Source organism: Puma concolor, chromosome B1 (assembly GCF_028749965.1).
Source record: "Puma concolor isolate L17-30 chromosome B1, mPumCon1.1.hap2, whole genome shotgun sequence".
NCBI classification, from domain to species: domain Eukaryota; kingdom Metazoa; phylum Chordata; class Mammalia; order Carnivora; family Felidae; genus Puma; species Puma concolor.
In genome coordinates, this window is record NC_141670.1 from 143,714,212 (window position 1) to 143,735,651 (window position 21,440).

Sequence of the window (21,440 nt, forward strand, 5' to 3'; positions counted from 1 at the left end):
CCCTTCCCGCTCACGGTCTGTCTCTCTCTCTTTCTCTCAAAAATAAATAAACAATTGGGAATGCAAGTTGGTGCAGCCACTCTGGAAAACAGTATGGAGGTTCCTCAAAAAACTAAAAATACAACTACCCTATGACCCAGCAATTGCACTAGTAGGCATTTATCCATGGGATACTGCTGTTTCAAAGGGACACATGCATCCCCATGTTTATAGCAGCACTATCAACAATAGCCAAAGTATGGAAAGAGCCCAAATGTCCATTGATGGATGTATGGATAAAGAAGATGTGGTGTGTGTGTGCATATATATATATATATATATATATATATATACACACACACAATGGAGTATTACTCAGCAATCAAAAAGAATGAAATCTTGCCATTTGCAACTACGTGGATGGAACTAGAGGGTATTATGCTAAGTGAAATTAGTCAGTCAGAGAAAGACAAATATCATATGACTTCACTCATATGAGGACTTTAAGAGACAAAACAGATGAACATAAGGGAAGGGAAACAAAAATAATATAAAAACAGGGAGGGGGACAAAACATAAGAGACTCATAAATACGGAGAACAAATAGAGGGTTACTGGAAGGGGTATGGGAGGGGGGATGGGCTAAATGGGTAAGAGGCACTAAGGAATCTACTCCTGAAATCATTGTTGCACTATATGCTAATTTGGATGTAAATTTTAAAAAATAAAATTAAAAAAAATTAAAATTTTTATTAAAAATAAAATTAAAAAAATTTAAAAATAAAATTAAAAAAATTTAAAGAATGAAAAAAATGAATAAATAAATATTTTAAAAAATTAAATAATATTCTCCTTAATCTACTCATCCAATTATGCAAGGTACAGTTTTTTGTTTATTTAAGTAGGCACCATGTCCAAGGTGGGGCCCGATTCACAAGCTTGAGATCAAGAATCCCACACACTTTACCAACAGAGCCAGCGAGGCGCCTCTCAAGTCACAGGGTTTTTTGTTTTTTGTTTTTGTTTTTCAAGTTTATTTATTTTGAGAGACAGAGAAGGAGAGCACAAGTGGGAAAGGGGCAGACAGAGAGCGAGAGAGAACTCCAAGCAGGCTCCACACTATCAGTGCAGAGCCCGACGTGGGGCTTGAACTCATGAACTGTGAGATCATGACCAGAGCTGAGATCAAGAGTTGGACACTTAATTGACTCAGCTACCCAGACACCCCTCAAGTTACAGTTTAAATGTTACCTCCCTCAGCATGTCTTCTCTGATTTCCCTACTCCTGTATAAATTTCTCCTGTACTGAACACCTTTGGCACCTTGCGAATTTTTCATACAATACTTCACGATATGGCTATCTATGTAGCAACATTATCTCTTACTAGATTTCGTAAGAGGGAAATATCCATGAGGGGAAAGTTCTTTAAGGGAAATATCTGCAGAGTCATGCACAAAGTAAGCATTTATATATATACATATATACATATACATATATATGCATATATATATATAAATGGAGAAAGAGAGAGAATGCTGAAATAAATAAGCATACATATTACATTGATAAAGAGGTATAAAATAGTATAATGAGAACATACCCAGGGGGTAATATGTGCCATTAATTTCAAACTTGAATATGGCCTAAATTTAAAGAACTGGTATTATAAAGTAACTAGGTTTTTAAATTATTAGATTACCGATATTAATGCCAAAGGAAAAAAAAGAATCAAATCTACATGTTCTTATATAACACGAAATTCAAACACCAGAACATATTATTAATTCTATGTATATATTAGGAATTTTGTTTTATAACTAAACATACATATTAGAAAGTTATTAACAGCATAAAATAACAAAAAGAATTCTCCCTTACTTCTAGTTAGTTTTGGAAATCTTTTTTTCAGTTTCTTCTTTAATGGATTAAGCTCAGGCATTATTTCTGGAACAGCTACATAAAAGTCTGATTGAATTTCATCATCCAAAATCTGAAATTCAGGGGAAAAAGATAACCTTAAATTATATGAAAAGCTTTATCCTTCTAAAAATAAAAGTATAATGTAGTAATTTCCCTTATACTTTCCCTTAGAAAGCAGACATTAAGCAAAATTATTTTCTTCAAACACAAAGATCCTACAGACACATTTACCAATTATGAAAAACATGAGAACCAAAACATTTTCTGATGTTCTTTTATTTATTTTTTTTTTAATTTTTTTTCAACGTTTATTTATTTTTGGGACAGAGAGAGACAGAACATGAACAGGGGAGGGGCAGAGAGAGAGGGAGACACAGAATCGTAAACAGGCTCCAGGCTCTGAGCCATCAGCCCAGAGCCCGACACGGGGCTCGAACTCACGGACCGTGAGATCGTGACCTGGCTGAAGTCGGACGCCTAACCGACTGCGCCACCCAGGCGCCCCTGTCTGATGTTCTTTTAAAAACAGCCACATCCTTTAAAAGAAAGAGAGAGAGAGAAAGAAAGAAAGAAAGAAAGAAAGAAAGAAAGAAAGAAAGAAAGAAAGAAAGAAAGAAAGAAGAAAGAAAGAAAGAAAAAGAAAGAAAGAAAGGTTTCTAAACATTACTAGGTTTAATGTTTCCATGGGGTTATGTTAGGCAAAAGTGTAATAAAGTAGAAGACAGGACTAATGTGTACATGGCGCATACAATCCTACAAAGTTGAATTCATATGTCCATTAAAACTAAAGAAACAATGTTGAAAATTTTGCAATGTATCACATGTAAAATTAATACCACTCAAATAACCACTAGCAACCAAATCACTAGCAACCACACTGCTTTCCTAAATTTAGAGCATCAAAAAAACTAATCTATAATTATTTTCACAAAGAACTGAAACTAAAATTCTATTTGCCTCCAATAACTAAAAATAAAAGAGGAGTAGATGGTTGAAGACAAATTCACTTATAATTTATTTATCCATATTGTAATTCATTTTAATAGCAAAAAGAATAATACTTAATTTTTAAAAGAGTTTTTAATTAATTCAGGCAAACATCCAAATTAATTAGTAGACTACTACAATTAGTTGATTACAAAATGAAGCAACTTTTTAGAATAATACTGCCTAGACAATAAATATTTTACCAATGATTCTTTTTCCATGTAATATTTCACCACAATATGTCATTCCACGACTTGGTTTGGGGTTATACAGTAAACCCTAAAATCTTGAACCATGGCAAAATTAAGCAGATTCTGGCATTTTATCTTCCTATTACTATTCTTATTTTTACAAATTCTTTACTCCCTAAATAACTTACTATGGTCCCCTTAACAATAATATTTGCATTAAACAAGCACTTACCACATTTGCCAAGCATTCTGCTAAATATGTCACATGATTTAGTTCATCTAGTCTTTACAATATCCCTAAAAGGCCAGTACTAATATTGACCACACATCCCAGATCAGGAAACAGAGGGCTTAGGGAGGATTGTCAGTCTATGCAGTCATAAAGAGCAGACCCAGATTTTAAGCACATGTAATGTGGTTCCAGAATCCAGGGCTCTCATTCATAGAAATATGAAAGCAGAGGCAATTTTGAAATGTCAAAGAACTGCATATGAAATCTCTACTCTAAGACCTTCCATACTGGAAACTAAGCTCTACTCTCTAATTCCAAAGAATTTCTGATATTGTTTATTTTTTAAAAATTAAGAGAATGTTAAAATTTTATTAAGTTAAAGTTTATGATGCATCAGAAAGAACTGGGTACCACCCTCTGACTTTGACTCAGATTATGAAAACATAATCTCTTTGTATTTTCCATTAGTGCTACTCCCAAAAATCATTCTGGAGACTCTTCCTTAAAAATCCAGAATCCTAGGGGTGCCTGGGTGGCTCAGTCAGTTGAGCGTCTGACTTCTGCTCAGATCGAGATCTCATGGTTCGAGCCTCACGTCTGACTCTGGGCTAAGAGCTCAGAGCCTGGAGCCTGCTTCAGATTCTGTCTCTCTCTCTCTCTGCCCCTACCTTGCTCTCTCTCTCTCTCTCTCTCTCTCTCTCTCAAAAATAAAACATTGAAAACAAAAGAATTTTTTTTTAAAAATCCAGAATCCCTACCACATTTAGAGTACTGTTGGGGTGGGGAAAAAAACAAACTACAAGGACATCCCAAAGGAAAGGCCCAGTTCAAACTTTCCTGAAATCAAAATCTGGATATGGAACAAAGATAAGTTTTCAAATCACTTTCTCCTGTTCTAAAACCAAAAAATGTTAAATGATTAAATTTAGAAGATTTTAGAAACTGTTAAGGAAAATCGCTTGTATTTTCAGAAATAACTCCCAAAATTCAATAGACATGCCTCTTCTTCTCACCTCTTAAAAAAAAACAAAAAAAACAAAAACAAGTTGTTCTGGTTTCAAGCCTGCTCCACAAATGCTTTACTTTCTCCAGGCAGGCTACAGAGCCACTTGGTGTCTCGTGCTGAGCCTATGCCACTCTGAAGCGGTTGAGGAGTACAAGTCAAGAGTAATGAGAAGTATCATATTACTACAGAGGTCAGATACTATTCCTTGTGATCTGTAAATTTAATCACACTTTTCACTCTAAGAAGGCAAAACAAATATCTGATCTTCAAATAATGAATAATTTAAATTTCATTTTAAATCTTGCATTCAAAATCACAGAGTCATAGCACCCTTTCCAGTCTACCCACAAAACTCTCACAAACATACAGGAAGCAAGGGAAAAAAAAAAATCACAATATAAATCAAGCATAATTAATATCAGACTGTCTGAATAGTTTTTTCTTAGCTTGATTATGAGACTCAAAAGAGTAAGAAAATTTTTCACTGCTTTACAAAGCTTTACTCACCATTTATCAAAAGATATAAGCACAGTGGTTCTGTTCCACATGCAATAAATCAATGGATGGCAAAGATAACAGAACAATTTCTATAACTAATGAACATGAAACAACACTGTACCTTCTGAATCAGACTAGTTCCTCCGGCAAATGCAGCTCCATTTTCTTCTGCTATTTTAATCTCTGATGCATTCTATCAAAATACAATAGCTTGAACATCAATCTTTAAATAAATTCAGTCTGCTTTCAAGTATTTTGTCAGAAAAAATATCACATTTCAAAGTAAAAATTGTGGCTTTTACTCTTAATTAAAAATGTATCAACTGTGTATTAGTTGCATCAGAAATATTATATCTGGAACAAGTTTACTTTGTAGGTGATTAAGGTGTTTCTTGACTACGACATGACGAAATACATTGAAATGACATATTAGGAACCTACCAAGCCCAATCTAACTCTCCAATGCCTTCAATACATCATATTTCAAAAATAAAAGATTAAAATACATTTAGTTTTGCTAATTTAAATGGAGACATCAAACCAATATAGAAGAGGAAAAATTACGTTAAAAATGATAGTATCAAAACTATATTGTACACCTAAAACTAACATAACACTGTATGTTAACTAAGTGGAATTAAAATAAAAACTTAAAAAAATTTAGCCAGTTGTCTGAAAATCCAGAAGAAAAATATACAGTATTAGTTATTTTCTTTCTGTATGTTCCGTTTATGTCATTTGGTTTTACTTTGAAAATATATCACTCCCTTAAGTTACTCAAGTTTTGTAGCATTCCAACAGCTCTTGGCTCCACTTTGCTGGAAAGAAGTTAAAGAATCTCTTCCTTGAAAGTAAGGCACATACAGAATAATCAAAACACTCTACAAGACAAATTCATAAATACATTACAAATAAATGTTTATAACACAAGATTGACAAAGAGCCATATGACTATTTGTTACAAGCTCGACTTTCCTGTCTTTCCAGACTAGATATTTTTAAAAGTGTGGTCTCTTGGGATGCCTGGGTGTCTCAGTTGGTTAAGCGTTCGACTTTGGCTCAGGTCATGATCTCATGGTTTGTGAGTCTGAGCCCCACATAGGGCTCTGTGCTGACAGCTTGGAGCCTACAGCCTGTTTCAGATTCTGTGTCTCCCTCTCTCCCTGCCCCTCCCCTGCTTGTGCTCTCTCTCTCTCAAAAAAAAAAAAAATAAAACATTAAAAAAAAATAAAAATTAAAAAAAAGTGTGGTTTCTGTGTCTACATAGGACTAAGTGGGCCTACCTTTAAAATAATTTTATTGTTTTTGTTTGAGGAGAGGACTTAGTGCAAATAGCAGGAGCTAGTAGGATGGACGAATTCTCTATTTCTCTTTAGTTTCTTGTGAGAAACATAATGTGATAGATTAATAATGATAAAATTAATGTTCTAATTTAGCTCTTTCTGAAACTAATAACACAACCTCAAATGGAAAAAATGACTACATGAATAGTCTCATTCAGCTGATCTAAGCACTGATTAATGTTATATGTAAAGAAAATTAAATTATATAAAAAGTTAACAAAGGTTACTCACCCCTGTAAATACAGCAACTTTATTGATTTCTGAAACGAACGGGTATGGAAAACTAAGAACACTGGCAAATGGCTCCACTTTTTTCTAAATACACAACAATGGAAAAATAATTATGAAAAATTCATTTATATTTTCTATGTCTCGCATCTATAAAAAACAAAACTGACATTTTATTTTCAACATTTTAATTTTACCATATGTCGTTTAATTAATCCAGAACTATTCACAGATTATAATTTAAAGCATAAAGACTATATTTCAGGGTGTCTGGGTGGCTCAGTCAATTGAGTGTTTGACCTCTTGATTTTAGCTCAGGTCATGACCTCATGGTTTGTGAGTTCAAGCCCTATGTCGGGCTCTGTGCTGACAGTGCAGTGCCTGCTTGGGATTCTTTCTCCCTCTGTCTCTGGCCCTCTCCCACTCTCTCTCTCTCTCAAAATAAATAAACATTAAAAAAAATAAAATAACAGACTATATTTATTTCATAAGAAACCATACATGAAAGTCTAAATCTCTTCACCTCCATACTACCATAGCACTTGGCTTCTATCTCTGTATCATTCATCACAGCCACTCATATATTAAGAGATGTACTTGCATATCCATATCTTCCTGAGCACCTAGTACAATGATTTCTACATAATGGATATCAATAAATGTTTACTGCCTTGAAGTAAATTCAAAAGAACATGCAATTTTTGTTACCATCAAAGAGGACAGGAGTGTAGCTATGCATACTGGACAACAAAAAATATCCAGCTAATCTGCTCAGTAGGAGATCCCTAGTTTCCACCATTGGCTCTAAATAATTATGTGATATTAACCCTAAATCTAAGACAGGCTGCCAAGCCTGAACGGCTCTTCTGTGTGGGACTATTTTGAAACAACATGGACTGCCCCCCCCACTTCCAGAGATATTTGAGAAGACAGTTGGAAAATCCAAAATATATAATGGCATGCATTGAGGCACCCAAATATGGGTGGAGATTCTACAGGACCTCAGAACTAATTTGTTCAGTTTCCTAGCCAAGGACCTGTCTAGCCCTGTGGCTCATATCACTCAGAAAGAATTCAAATGGGAACAAGTTGTAGGCCCACAGTTTTGGTGCAGTTTTAAGGTCTAGAAGAAAGAGAAAATGTGTTGTTCCCTAAATAAAACTGAAAGGTTATCTTTTTAGCAAAACTTTGAGTAGAGATAACCACCTGAGAATTTTTGGGGGGTGGGGGGATTTTTTTTTTCAGAGGGCGCAAACTCTTACACATATTTTAGTATCAGACTCAGTTTTATTGACTGGCATTCCTTTGCCATTAACATGTCACAACCGGGTTTCAGTAAATTTTTTAATGGCAAGTAATCACAATAAAAGCATCCCCTGGGGGAATATTGGCTTGTTGTACAAGTACTCTATCAAAAACAAAAAAATGTCTTAGGAAGACAACAGTACCCTTTCAATGTTATTAGTTTACAAGTGGTTTTCACTTATGAAATGAAGTCTGTCATCCTACAATGTCTTCATCATAAACTACAGTTAACCTTTGAAGAACTCAGGGGTTCGGGGCACTGACCTCCAACACAACTGAAAATCTGCATATAAACTTGACTCCCCAAAACTTAACTACTAATAGCCTACGATTGACCAAAAGCCTTACTGATAACATAATCAGTCAACTAACACACATTTGGTATGTTATATGTATTATATACTGCATTCTTATAACAAAGAAAACTAGAGAAAAGAAAATGTTATTAGGAAAATAAGGAATAGAAAATATATTTACAGTACTGTACTGTACTTATCAAAAAAACTCTGCATGTAAGTAGATCCTCACAGTTCAAACCTATGTTGTTTAAGGGTCAACTATACATTAATGGCTGACTGAGAAAATGACCATCTTGGATACTACAACATTTTTAAAATAAAAGGACAGGGGCGCCTGGGTGGCGCAGTCGGTTAAGCGTCCGACTTCAGCCAGGTCACGATCTCGCGATCCGTGAGTTCGAGCCCCGCGTCGGGCTCTGGGCTGATGGCTCAGAGCCTGGAGCCTGTTTCCAATTCTGTGTCTCCCTCTCTCTCTGCCCCTCCCCCGTTCATGCTCTGTCTCTCTCTGTCCCAAAAATAAATAAACGTTGAAAAAAAAATTTAAAAAAAATAAAATAAAATAAAAGGACAGTAGCACTATAGTATAAAATAAAATTACAGCATGGTCAGTATAAACTGTTTCTAATAAATAAGAACTAAGAAATGAGAAAGACCTTGATTCAAATCCTAATTCTACCCTCTACCCTGTGACCTAGAAGAAGTTAGTTCAGTTTCTATGTCTCAGCTTCCTCTTTTGAGATTATTATAGGATTAAGTGAGAAAATGCATGCAAAGCACTTAGCATTGTGGCTGGCACACAGGAAGTTTCCATAAATGTTGGTTGTGATAATTAAACACTTACCAAGTCCTTTACATGCATTATTTCATTTAAACCTCTGAAAAACCGCATGAACTAAGCATTTTATCTCCCTTTATCAAGAGAGAAAAATCGGGGGCACCTGGGTGGCTCAGTTGGTTAAGCATCCGACTTCGGCTCAGGTAATGATCTCACAGTTCGTGGGTTCAAGCCCCACATTGGGCTCTGTGCTGACAGCTCGGAGCCTGGAGCCTGCTTCTGATTCTGTCTCCCTCTCTCTCTGCCCCTCCCCTGCTCACGCTGTCTCTCTCTCTCAAAAATAAATAAATGTAAAAAAGAAAAAAAGTTAAAGAGGTAGAAATATAGATCTGAGGAGGTTAAACTGTAAGCCTAAAGTCAAAGAGCAAGTAAGTGGTGACATCAAGCTTCTGACCTATACTGTAATCTGATTCCAGAGCCCATTCTCTTAAGCACTACACTGTACTCCTCCTCCTAAGTGTTCAACTATTGTTGCTGTTGAGGTTGTTCAATTATATTCAAAACCTGTACCTTTCAGTTTGACCAAAAAAAGACATCCTTGGAATAAAAACTAAAACACTGCTTCCAAGAAAATTAGATTTCTTAAGACAGTTAAAAAATTTAGAGCTGTAGGGGCGCCTGGGTGGCTCAGTCGGTTAAGTGGCCGACTTCGGCCTAGGTCATGATCTCGCGGTCCGTGAGTTCGAGCCCCGCGTCGGGCTCTGTGCTGACAGCTCAGAGCCTGGAGCCTGTTTCCGATTCTGTGTCTCCCTCTCTCTGACCCTCCCCCGTTCATGCTTTGTCTCTCTCTGTCTCAAAAATAAATAAACGCTAAAAAAAAAAAAAAAAAAAAATTTAGAGCTGTAATGGACCTCAGCTCTAACTCAGCCTTTTTACTACTTTTAGAGTTTTATAAACAAAAGTCTTCCATGGAACTGCATATAAAGAGTGCAGAAAGGTTTTGGCTAAAGTAAGAGTGACGGGCATGGCACCCCATCCATGCACACTTAGTCTCAACGCAGGACTCTAAGGAACACACCTGAAGCAACTGAGCTAATCCCAAACTCTCATTTACAGAAAAGGAATAGGACACCCAGGCAGCTTAAGTCATTTTTCAAAGTTACAGCAATACCTCAATTAATTTTAACACCAATTTGCTGACATTTGTACCAGTGATTTTCAGGTGAATAGGAGATACATGTTCATCAACTCTGCAGAATATGTTCAACATTCTACTTTATATTTTGAAAGTAAAGACAAACATTTTTCATCCTGAAGTACAGAAAAAGCATAAGATTTTCTAAAAATTGTTATATGGAACAGGAACTTGAAAAATTAAGAAACAGCAATTCATATAGCCACTGTTCACAAATAAATTTTTTTTAATTGAGTCTACATACCTTCTTCCCCAGTGCCATATCCAGTGTCAAATCAAGATAAACACCTTGCTTTGGATTAGTAAAGTCTAGAATTTGAAATTTCTTAAGTAACTGAATAGCCTTCTCCACCTCGTGTATCTGTCTTGGATATAAGCGTTTTAAGTAGACATCATCCTCAGGTTCGCCTTCCATAAAGGAATATGACTTTATTTTTTCTGTTTCATCTGTTTTCTCATCTGATGTTTTGTCTTTTACACCTTTTTTTGTGCTCTTTGCAGGCCTTAAAAAAAGATAAATTCAAGATCAGTTACTCAATACATAGTCCAAGAAACTGTTTTTTTAATATTTCTTTCTTATTTTTGAGACAGTGAGAGCATGGGTAGGGGAGGGGCAGAGAGAGACAGGGAGAGAAGATCAGAAGCAGGCTCCGCACTGACAGACAGAGCCCGATGTGGGGCTTGAACCCACAAACCGTGAGATCATGACCTGAGCAGAAGTTGGATGCTCAACCAACTGAGCCACCCAGGCGTCCCAAGAAACTTTTTTCAAAAAAGCCAATGAATGTAAGACAGAAACAATAATGAAATATAAATTTTATTTTATTTTAATTTTTTTAAAGTGTATTTTAATTCAAAAGCATAGACTGTTTTACAGTTTTTCTAATTCAACGAATATCAAGTGAACTTTTGTACTGTTTGCAGGTGATACAAAGTTAGATAAGGCATTGATGCTGCTCTCCAGAAATTTAGAGGAGTAGAGGAGACAGACATGCAAACAGATAATTTCAATACAGTGGGGTAAGTACTCTGACAGTGTTAGCAGAGCCAGGCCAAAGCTATAAGGAAGCCTTTTAAGCCAGCCTAGTAAATTAAGGAAAGGTTTTAGAAGAGATGACCCTAACATCGATTCTTGAAGGATAAGAATCAGCCCAAGTATATACCCAAAAAGACCTATGACCACATGAAAAAGTGTACACAAATGTTCATAGCAGCATTACTAATGGCCAAAATGTAAAAACAACCCAGATGTCCAATAACCCAGATGGATGGATACATAAATGTGGTATATCCATACAATAAAATATCAATCAGCAGTGAAAAGGAATTAAGTACTGATACAAGCTACAAAAAGCATGAACTTGAAAAACATTATGCCAGTGAAAAGAAGCCAGTCACAAAAGACCACATATTGTATGGTTCCATCTATATGAAAGAACAAGAATGGGTAAATCCATAGAGACTGAAAGTAGATTTAGTGTTTGTCCGAGCCTGGAGGAGGGGGTTGGAGAAATGGGGCATAACTGACAACGGGCATTGGGTTTTGGGGTAAGTTAACAAAAATGTTCTAAAAATGACACTGTTGGTGACGGCAAAAGTGTGAATATACTAAAGACCACTGAATTGTACACTTTAAATAGGTGAATTTTATGGTATGTAAATTATATCTCAATAAAGCTACTATTTTAAAAAGTAGAGTGGGGCACCTAGGTGGTTCAGTCAGTTAAGCATCCAACTCTGGATTTCCACTCAGGTCATGATCTCCTGGTTCATGAGTTCAAGCTCTGCATCTGGCTCTGTGCTGACAGTGTGGAGCCTGCTTGGGATTCTCTCTCCCTGCCCCTCCCCTGCTTGTGTGTGCTTTCTCTTTCTTTCTTTCTCTCTCTCTCTCAAAATAAATAAATAAACTTTAAAAAAAAAACACTAAAATTAGCAAGAGAAAAATTAAATTAAAAAAATAAAAAAATAAAGAGTTAGCCAGGCAAAGAAACACATAATAAAAGCACTGAGTCATCAAATAGAATATGAATACATACAGAGAGCCATTACAAATTCTAACTGACTAGAGAAAAGTGGGCACAATTTTTCTGCAAGGGACCAGACAGCAAATAATTGATGGTCACTTATCTCAATAGCTCAATTCTGCCACTATGTGAAAGCAGCCATAGACACTGAAGAATGAATGAGTGTAGATGTGTTCCAATAAAGCTTTATTTATGAACAATGGCTTCAATTTCATAATTTTCATGTGTCACTAAAAAATGTAAGAACCATTCCTAGTTCATGAACCATACCAAAACAGATGGCAGACCAGATTTTTTGGCCCACTGGCCATATTTTAGTGACTGCTGAACCAAAGGGTAAAACAGAGGGCACAAAACATCAAAAGATGAGGCTGGAGAATCTACATCATAGAGGGCCTTCACTAGAAACAATGAGAAGCCACAGCACAGGAGTGACATCTGTATTTTCGTACAGACTATTCCCACTATAAGAGATGGATTTGAAGGAAGCTGGATTGGACACAATATAAAGACTATTCCTTCCCTTGCTTCCCAAGGAGATATGACAGCCTCCAGAGCAGTGATGGTAATAGGCTGAAGAAGATAAGACATTAGATATTCACAAAGAAAATACCGCAGGAAAAGAAGGGGGGAAAGACTCTAGAATACTTCCTAGGCTTCTGGCTTGAGTGACTAGGCATAGAGCTGTATCATTAAGACCAGAAATGAAAGCAAAACAGGTTTCTTGAGAGGAAAGTAGTCACAGAGATGAGTTCGGTTTGGGGCAATAGAGAATTTGGTGTGGGGTTGGTTACATCATTAACTTCAATTCTTTATCCCCTCTCTCAAGTCCCTTTGCTGAGTAACTTTGCAATTCCTCCCACTTAATGGGGTACAGCATGTTTCCTAGCACCTTGATTGGCCATGTGACTAGTGTGGCCAATATAATAAGCAAAAGTGACAGTTTTTCTGTTCTAAGTTTAGCCCAAAAAGAGGCTTCATATGTTTCCACTTGTATGTTTGTATTTCTGTCATTTTCATAAGAACATGCCTGGGCTAGCCCAAAGGCAGGAGAAGGAGAGATACATGAAAGAGACCTGCCCCCACAGAACCCCAGGCTAGATTGGACAATTCTCAGCTGACCTACAGACTCACAGATGTGCAGCAAGCTCAGCCAAGGTCGTAAGAAACACCCATCCAAAGCTTAAATCAGCTGAGCCATAGATGTGTGGGCAATGATAAGTAACTCTTGAGTGGTCTGGTATATAACAAAAGCTAACAAGGTGTTTACAAAATATCTAGGAAAATATGTTCAGCAGGTAATTGCAGGTAAGAGTTTGAAGCTAAAAAAAAAGAAAAAAAAAACAAGACAGCTAGAGATAACATATTTTCTCAGCATTAATTCAAATCATACCTATAATCTTTTAACCATAAAGTTTTAAATTAGTTAAATAATATTCTAGAAAAAGGTTTGGGTTCTGTGGTAGGCAAAATAATGGCTTCCCAAAAAGGCAATATCTACATGGCAAAAAGGACTTTGCAGATGTGCTTAGGGCTAAAGACTTCCAGATAGGGAGATTATTTGGATAATCCAGGGAGTACAATCTAATCACACAAGTCCCTGAAAGCAGAGAAACTTTCCCCTTTCACCTGCATCTGGACAGAGGTGGGAAGTGACAAAAGAAATTTGAGCATGAAAGGGAATCTGCCATTCTTGGCTTTGAAGATGGAGGAAGGGGCCCTCAAGCCAGGGAATGTGGGTAGCCTCTCAAAAATGGGAATGGACAGGATACAGATTTTCCCCTCCAGTCTGGAAAGAAGCCCCGCTGACACCTTGATTTTAGCCCAGTGAGATCCATGGCTGACTTGACCCACAGAACTGCAAGATAATAAATTTGGGATGTTTTAAACCACAAAGTTTGTGGTAATTTATTATGGCAGCAACAGAAAACTAACATGGGGTCCTATAAAATTTATGTGCAAGAAATAGATGATGGCAAAATAATTTTTTTTTAAAGAAACTAGGGGTGCCTGAGTGGCTCAGTCAGTTAAGCCTCCAACTCTTGATTTTGACTCAGATCATGATCTCACAGTTCATGTGTTCAAGCCCTGCATCAGTCTCCACGCCGTGAGTGCAGATCAGAGCCTGCTTGGGATTCTCTCTCTCCCATTCTTTCAGCACTCAACGAATCCTAATTACCACAATTAACAGCATCCTCCCAGCTAACAAGCAATTCAACAGAATAGCAGATACTGACAATGCTCATTTTTAATGGGACACAGGTGTCCTTCTGGACTGATGACAAGTCTAAGCAGGTGCCCCAGTGGATGGATACAACACACCTCAACAGCTACTTTGGAAGTAGTCCACAAAATTCTGAACCTTCCAAAGTGGAGAAATCACATTTTTTATTTTATATTTAGTAAAAGAACAGGGAGGCCAATAAAAGAAGGAGCCTGGAGAACATGCTTTTTTTTTTTTTTTTTTTTTTTAATTTATTTTGAGAGAGAGAGAGAGAAGCAGAGAGAGAAGGAGAGAGGGAATCCCAACCAGGCTTGATGCTGCCAGCTCAGAGCCCGACTGGGGCCCAATCCCACAAACCATGTGACCACAATCTGAGCCAAGATCAAAAGTAGGACATTTAACCAACTGAGCCACCCAGGCATCCTGAGAGCGCCTGTTTTGGTAATAAAATCTCCATCTAAAATAAAACAAATAAATGTCCTAGCTGTAACCTATAGATTTACTTTAGATAAATGCTGATTTTACCAATAAATTTGTAATCATGGCTGAACCTGTCCATTCAAATTGCAATTAATATCAAATTCCCAAGGACTGAAATGTGATTTTTATGTTAATAAATATTTGCAAAACTCAAAAGAAGTCTGATACATAAAGAGACTGAATTGAGATATACAGCAATTTACTTATTTATACTTTTTTAAATTTTTTAATGTTTATTTATTTTTGAGAGAGAGTGCGTGTGTGTGCACGCGTGCGAGGGAGGGGCAGAGAGGGAGGGAGACACAGAATCCAAAGCAGGTTCCAATTTGTCAGCACAGAGACCAATGCAGGGCTGGAACCCACGAACTGTGAGATCATGACCTGAGCCGAAGTCAGATGTTTAACCAACTGAGACACCCAGGCACCCCTACTTACTTCTACTTTGATCTCTGTTTCACAAAATATTTGAGGTGATTCAAGAAAAATACTTTTAAGTTACAAACGGAAACACAGGTTTTTGTTTTTTTTTTTTTTTTTTAATGTTCGTTTATTTATTTTGAGAGAGAGAGAGAGAGAGAGAGAGAGCACATGCATGACCTGGAGAGGGGCAGAGAGAGGAGAGAGAGAATCCCAAGCAGGCTCCACACTGACAGCACAGAGCCGGGTGAGATCTTGACCTGAGCCAAAATCAAGTTAGATGATTAACTGACTGAGACACCCAGACGCCCCTATTGTTTTTTAAGATTTATTTTATTTTAGAGAGAGAGAGAGCACAAGCGGAGGAGAGGGGCAGAGGGAGAGAGGAGAGAGAGAGAGAGAGAGAGAGAGAGAGAGAGAGAGAGAGAGAGAGAATATCACATTCTGAGCGTGGAGCCTAACACGGGGCTCAATTCCACAACCCTGGGATCATAACCTGAACTGAAATCAAGAGTTGGATGCTCAATGTACTGAGCCACCCAGGTGCCCCAGAACACTGTTTTGGATAAAGAAAAAAAAAAAAAGCATAATACATTATAACACAGATCAAATAGGACTCTAAAAAACACTTCCTTCCAAAATTAAAAAAACACACAATAAAATCTGTCAATAATTAATTTTGTAGACTGACTGCCTATTTTCCATGACCCTTCAAAAAATGGCTATCTTTATTCATTAGAATCGCATCCAGAAGAACTCTGTTGCTCATGCAAATGTAAGGCCCTATCAGGAGAGTTTAAATACTGTGAATCTTGGGGAATAAAAATCATACTAAAAAGGGGTTTGCCAACATGAGGGAGAAATACCTGGCAGTCTGAATCAAAGAGAATTTTGCTGCAGTTACCTTGGTACCTCAACCACATACATTAAATGAGTAACAAGAGACTACTCAAGTAATAATTCTCCCCTTGCCTCATCTGTCCCTTAACACCGAAAGTGTAAAAGAAAAAATAATTCCATAGTCATACTCAAATGAGAAAAAAATCAGTGCCGTAATAATTTTTTTAATGTTTATTTATTTTTGAGAGAGAGAGAGAGAAACAGAATGTGAGTGGAGGAGGGGCAGAGAGAGAGGGAGGCACAGAATCCAAAGCAGGCTCCAGGCTCTGAGCTGTCAGCACAAAGCCCGACACAGGGCTCGAACCCTGAACTGTGAGATCATGACCTCAGCCAGTTGGACACCCAACCAACTGAGCCACCCAGGTGCCCCACAATCAATGCTGTAATAAAGCTCACTTCAAGACCTCTGAAGATCTGTGACCCCAGAGACCCAAGTCCCTTCAAGGCTGAAAAACCCTTTACACAGAGGAACTGGGGGATAGGATCCAGGCAGCACGGTGCATACACAACTTCTGTCAAATTATACTGAGCTAAACAGAACTAAAGACAAAATGCCTAGGGCATGTAATTATTAATGGAATGCAAATATCTGGACATCTTATTTCTTAGTGTAATCCTGAAAATAAATTCACTAATATCTCTGACACTGGTTTATTCATGAAACTAAATGCAGAAGTTCTGCTTATGCTTACAATGTGAAAGCCAAAAGAATAAAACAGTCAATAATAATATAAACAAATGAAAATTAAAAAATAAAAACTGGAAAGAGCACTAACAATAAGAGAGTTGGATAAAATCATGACTTTTCTTGAATGCATCACAAAGCTGAGATCACAGGGCAACTAAGTAGCCTTAAATCCAAGGAGAATCAGTCCACATTCCCCATGCCCCCTCCATATGCATACTCAGGACACTCTCACCCATGGCAGAGTATAGAAGGCAAGCAGGTAAGAAGAAAAAAAAATCAGCTACAATTTTAGGACTACTAGAAACTCCCTCGGAAATCCACACACAAGGGGAGTTCACACTCAATTTACAGGCCCTTTCCACAGACCTCCACCAGATGCTCCTGGGAAAGACTGGAGCAGGCTAGGAGACTAAAAAACCTTCCTGAAGAGTGCAGGCACAGAGTTAGCCACTGCTGCCAGACAGGCATGTAACCCTGAAAACATGTAGGGCACAGGTGTAGGGAAAAGAAAGAAAAAAACACCAAAACTTCTACCCTTAGGGGTAGGTCAAGAAACAGTCCTGAGCACAGTATCCTCACCAGTACAGTAAAGCTGGGGAAGGGCCTGGACACTGGCACAAGACCTGCAATAAATAAATACCAAAAGGAGAAGGGACAGAAATACTGAGAAAACCCCATTCCCAAGGTCCAGCCACACTGTATCTACTTAAGAAAAAGGCTGGACTTGGAAAACAGAATATCCCTCCTCCACCCATCACCAGCCTAGCAGGCACTAATAAGCAACAGCAATCTATACCAGGGGAGGGGAAAGAGTATGCAGAGAGACCCCCCTCTGAGGCACAGCTGCACAGGCAAGGCAGAAAATAGAGCATAAAACAGAAACGCTGAGAAAAACCTTCTAGCAACCCAGCCCCCACCCTAAGCACAACGTAAAGTACAGAAATGTGAAGCTGGTGGTAACCATAGCAACAACAAAACCAAAACCTAGCTCAACTTCTGACTGGACTGATTGAACACTGTGACAAGAAGAGGCATGTGCATTCCCAGGCATAAATACTAGGTACTTCGGTCTCAACTGTTCTACACAAGATGTTCAACAGTCAAAAAATTTGAGATACATGAAAAAAGAGCCTATTATCAACAGAGAAACAGAACCAGAGTCAGAGATGATCAAGTGGCCTTTCTTTATTAGGATCTGCCACTGGCAAACCATGGGTATATGCACATACATGGAGGAGTGAAGAGATTCAAGATGACGAGAGAAGAGAGAAGCAAGCACAAGCCTCTCCAACCTGTCTCAGCTCTGATTTAAAAAAAAAAAAAATTTCCATACAAAAGTATTTCTTACTATATTATAAAATCGGTACCTTAAAAAATTAAAACCACCACTAAAATTACAAATACTATGATTCTCATCAAGCTACTGAATAATTCTCATTTGTCAGACATGAAAGAAATCATCTGCTAATAATTTACCAGTTTTATTTTATGTTGCATATTTCTCATGCTATAGTTTTTAGATGAGTGAAAATTGTTTTTAAAGTTGCACTGGAAGAGAATATGGGGAAGACATAAAATGAAGATTTTCTATAGGATAAAAGCAAACATTTAAAGATAAAATATTCTAACAGTAATTAATATCCCTAATAAATATTTTCAAAAAGCAGAAAAGAAGACAAACTGCTCAAAAGAAAAATAAGCAAAAGATATAAATTAGAATACAATGAAGAAACAGAAATAAAGACTGATGATATCAAGAGAGGTTAAGAATGCAGGCACTCATTCACTGCTGGAGGGATAGGGATGTAACCAGGTAAAACCCAATACTCCTCTAACTTAACAACAAAAAAGAATCCACTGGGTACTATGCACACTGAAAAGGAAGGCTCCTTTCTAGTTATATTTCTGCCACCTCCCTCTTCATCCTGTATCAAGCCATAGCAGACAGTATTCGTCCATATCATTCACTTTCATGCTTCTGTACCACTGAAATACTTTTCTCTCAACCCCCCTGCAAAATTCTTTCAGGACCCAGTTCAAATACTTCTTGCCATACCCTTTTCCAGGTAGAATTAATTTACCTTATATCTGTGATCCCATAGAACTTGGTCCATTTCTCTTCCACAGCAATTAAAATAAAAGGTTATATATAGTACACAATATGTACTAATTTATTTTATGTAAAGAGCTCCTACTAATCAAAGAATTGGAATAGAACATGAAGAAAATCCATAATAAACAATATAAATGGTTTTTTAACACATGAAGATATACAACCTCAATAATAATAAACATAAATTAAAACTTGATTATACCATTCATTACCCAGCAAATTGTCAGAGTTCAAAAATTTTAACTACACTGTATATGGAAAAAGAGGCATTCTAATACCATTTACTGGCAAGAACATAAATTGTCAATATCTCTATGAAGGCAATTTGGCATTACCTATCAAAATTATAAATGCACATATCTTTTGATTCAAAAATTCTATTTCTCAGAGTTTATACTACAAATGTATTCATAATCTTTGACAAGATCTATGTACATGATTATTCACTGCAGGATCATTTGTATTAGCAAAAGATTAAAAAGATAAATGTGTATCATAGAGGGAAATAGGGAAATGGTTAAATAAATTATGGTATAGTCACATGATGAAATATTATATGCAGGTCATTATAGCACTATCTTACAAGAGCCAAAACATGGAAACAACCTAAGCGTCCATCAACAGATGAATGGATAAAGAAAATACGGCACATGTATACAATGAAATATTTATCATTCAGTCATAAGAAAAGAATGAAATCTTGCCATTTGAGACAACATGGATGGACCTTCAGGGCATTATGCTGATAAAAGTTAGACAAAAAATAACAAATACCATATGATCTCACTTATACATGAAATCTTTAAAAAAAAAAAATGAACTCACAGATGCAGAGAACTAATTGGTGGTTACCAAAGGCAAGGCGGGGGTGGTGAAATGGGCCAAGGTGGTCAAAAGTACAAACTCCCTCTTAAAAATAAATAATCATGGAAATGTAATGTGTAGCAAGGTGACTACAGTTAATAATACTGTATGGTCTGTTTGAAAGTTGCTAAGAGAGTAAATCTTCGAAAGCTCTCATCACAAGAAAAGAAAGTACATCTCTATATAGTGACAGATATTAACAAGACTTACTCTTATGGGGATTTCCCAAAATATATAAATATTGAATCATTATGTTGTACACCGGACACTAATATATTATGTGTCAATTATATCTCATTAAAAAAAAATAACTAGACAGCTCCATCTAAAACTATCTCCAAGATATATCATTTTTTTAAGTTTATTTCTTTATTTTGAGAGAGAAAGAGAGAGCAAGTGCAGAAGAGAGGCAGAGAGAGAAGATCTCAAGCACGATCTATGCTGTTTAGTGTGGAGGAGCCCGATGTGGCTCTAGAACCCACGAACAGTGACATCATGACCTGAGCTGAAATCAGGAGTTGGATGCTTAACAGATTGAGTCACCCAGGCACGCCTATGATACGCTGTTAAGTTAAAAGCAAGCAAGATGCAAAACGAGAAATACAGTTAAATAAGAAACAATTCTGACATTAAATGTATGTGTTTTTTTTTCCTACACCAACCAATCATCTGACATCAGCCAAGTATCCAACACTTGAACACAATTCTGATACTATCTACTGGATTTTGCATCAGATCCCACAAGTTAAGGATTCAATCCCACAAGACTGCCCCCACTTCGGATGCCAACTGCAATTCAGGGCCTCTGGTATTTCTGGCCAAATGGCTAGAAATCAAGGCGTCCTGTGACCCCCTCCACAGACTTCATAATTTACTAGAATAGTTCACAGAGCACAAAGAAACACTTACTTAACATTTACCACTTTATTATACAATAAAAAATATGATAAAGGATACAGACGAACAGGGACATAGGGGAAGGTCCAAAAGAGTCTAGAGTGTAAGAGTTTCTCTCCCCACTGGGTCTGGGTGAGTCACCTTTCTGGCACACGTATATATTCACCAATCCAGAAACTCTTAGAACCCCACAGTACTGGGATTTTTATGGAGGCATAATCAATTATGAACTCAATCTCTAGCCTCTCTCCCTGGCAGGGCTGAAAGATTATTCTTTTTTTTTTTTTTTTTTTAATTTGTTTAGTGTTTTATTCATTTTCTGAGAGAGAGAGAGAGAGAGAGAGAGAGAGAGCGAGCAGGGGACAGGCAGAGAGAGGGAGACACTGAACCCGAAGCAGGCTCCACCAGAGCCTGATGTGGGGCTCAGACTCAAGAACCATGAGATTATGACCTGAGCTGTAGTCTGACATTTAACTGAATGAGCCACCCAGGCACCCCAGGGCTGAAAGAGTCTAATCATGGCTTGCTCTTTCTGGTGACCAGCCTTCACCTAAGAGTCTACCAAGATTTGCCTTATTAGAACAAAAGATGCTCCTATCACCCAGAAAATTACAAGAGGTTTTAAGAGCTCTGTATCAAGCACTGGGGGCAGAGACCAATATAAATATTTCTTACCATATCACAAAATCTTAGCTCCAACACTTACTAGCTCTGTGACCCTAGGCAAGTTATCTAATCTATCAGTGCCTTACTTTTCAACTCAAAAACATAACATTATAACAACAGCTTGCACATAAAGTTGCTGTGGAAAATAAATTAATTATTGAATGCCAGTGTTCAATATATGTTAAGTATTACTATAATAAGTCATATT

At 37.1% G+C, this 21,440-nt stretch overlaps 1 protein-coding gene across 3 annotated transcripts in view; it reads right to left on the minus strand.

The window, feature by feature from the left end:
* MRPL1 (mitochondrial ribosomal protein L1) overlaps positions 1–21,440 on the minus strand; it is a 98,363-nt gene that overhangs the window by 61,770 nt on the left and 15,153 nt on the right. For all 3 annotated transcript variants that reach the window (XM_086704783.1, XM_086704784.1, XM_025921990.2), the window contains exons 3-6: positions 10,204–10,462; positions 6,389–6,472; positions 4,936–5,007; positions 1,859–1,970 (exon numbers count right to left, since the gene is read on the minus strand). In XM_086704783.1, coding sequence (XP_086560909.1) covers positions 1,859–1,970; positions 4,936–5,007; positions 6,389–6,472; positions 10,204–10,462 — 527 coding nt within the window. The remainder of the gene's footprint in view (positions 1–1,858; positions 1,971–4,935; positions 5,008–6,388; positions 6,473–10,203; positions 10,463–21,440) is intronic.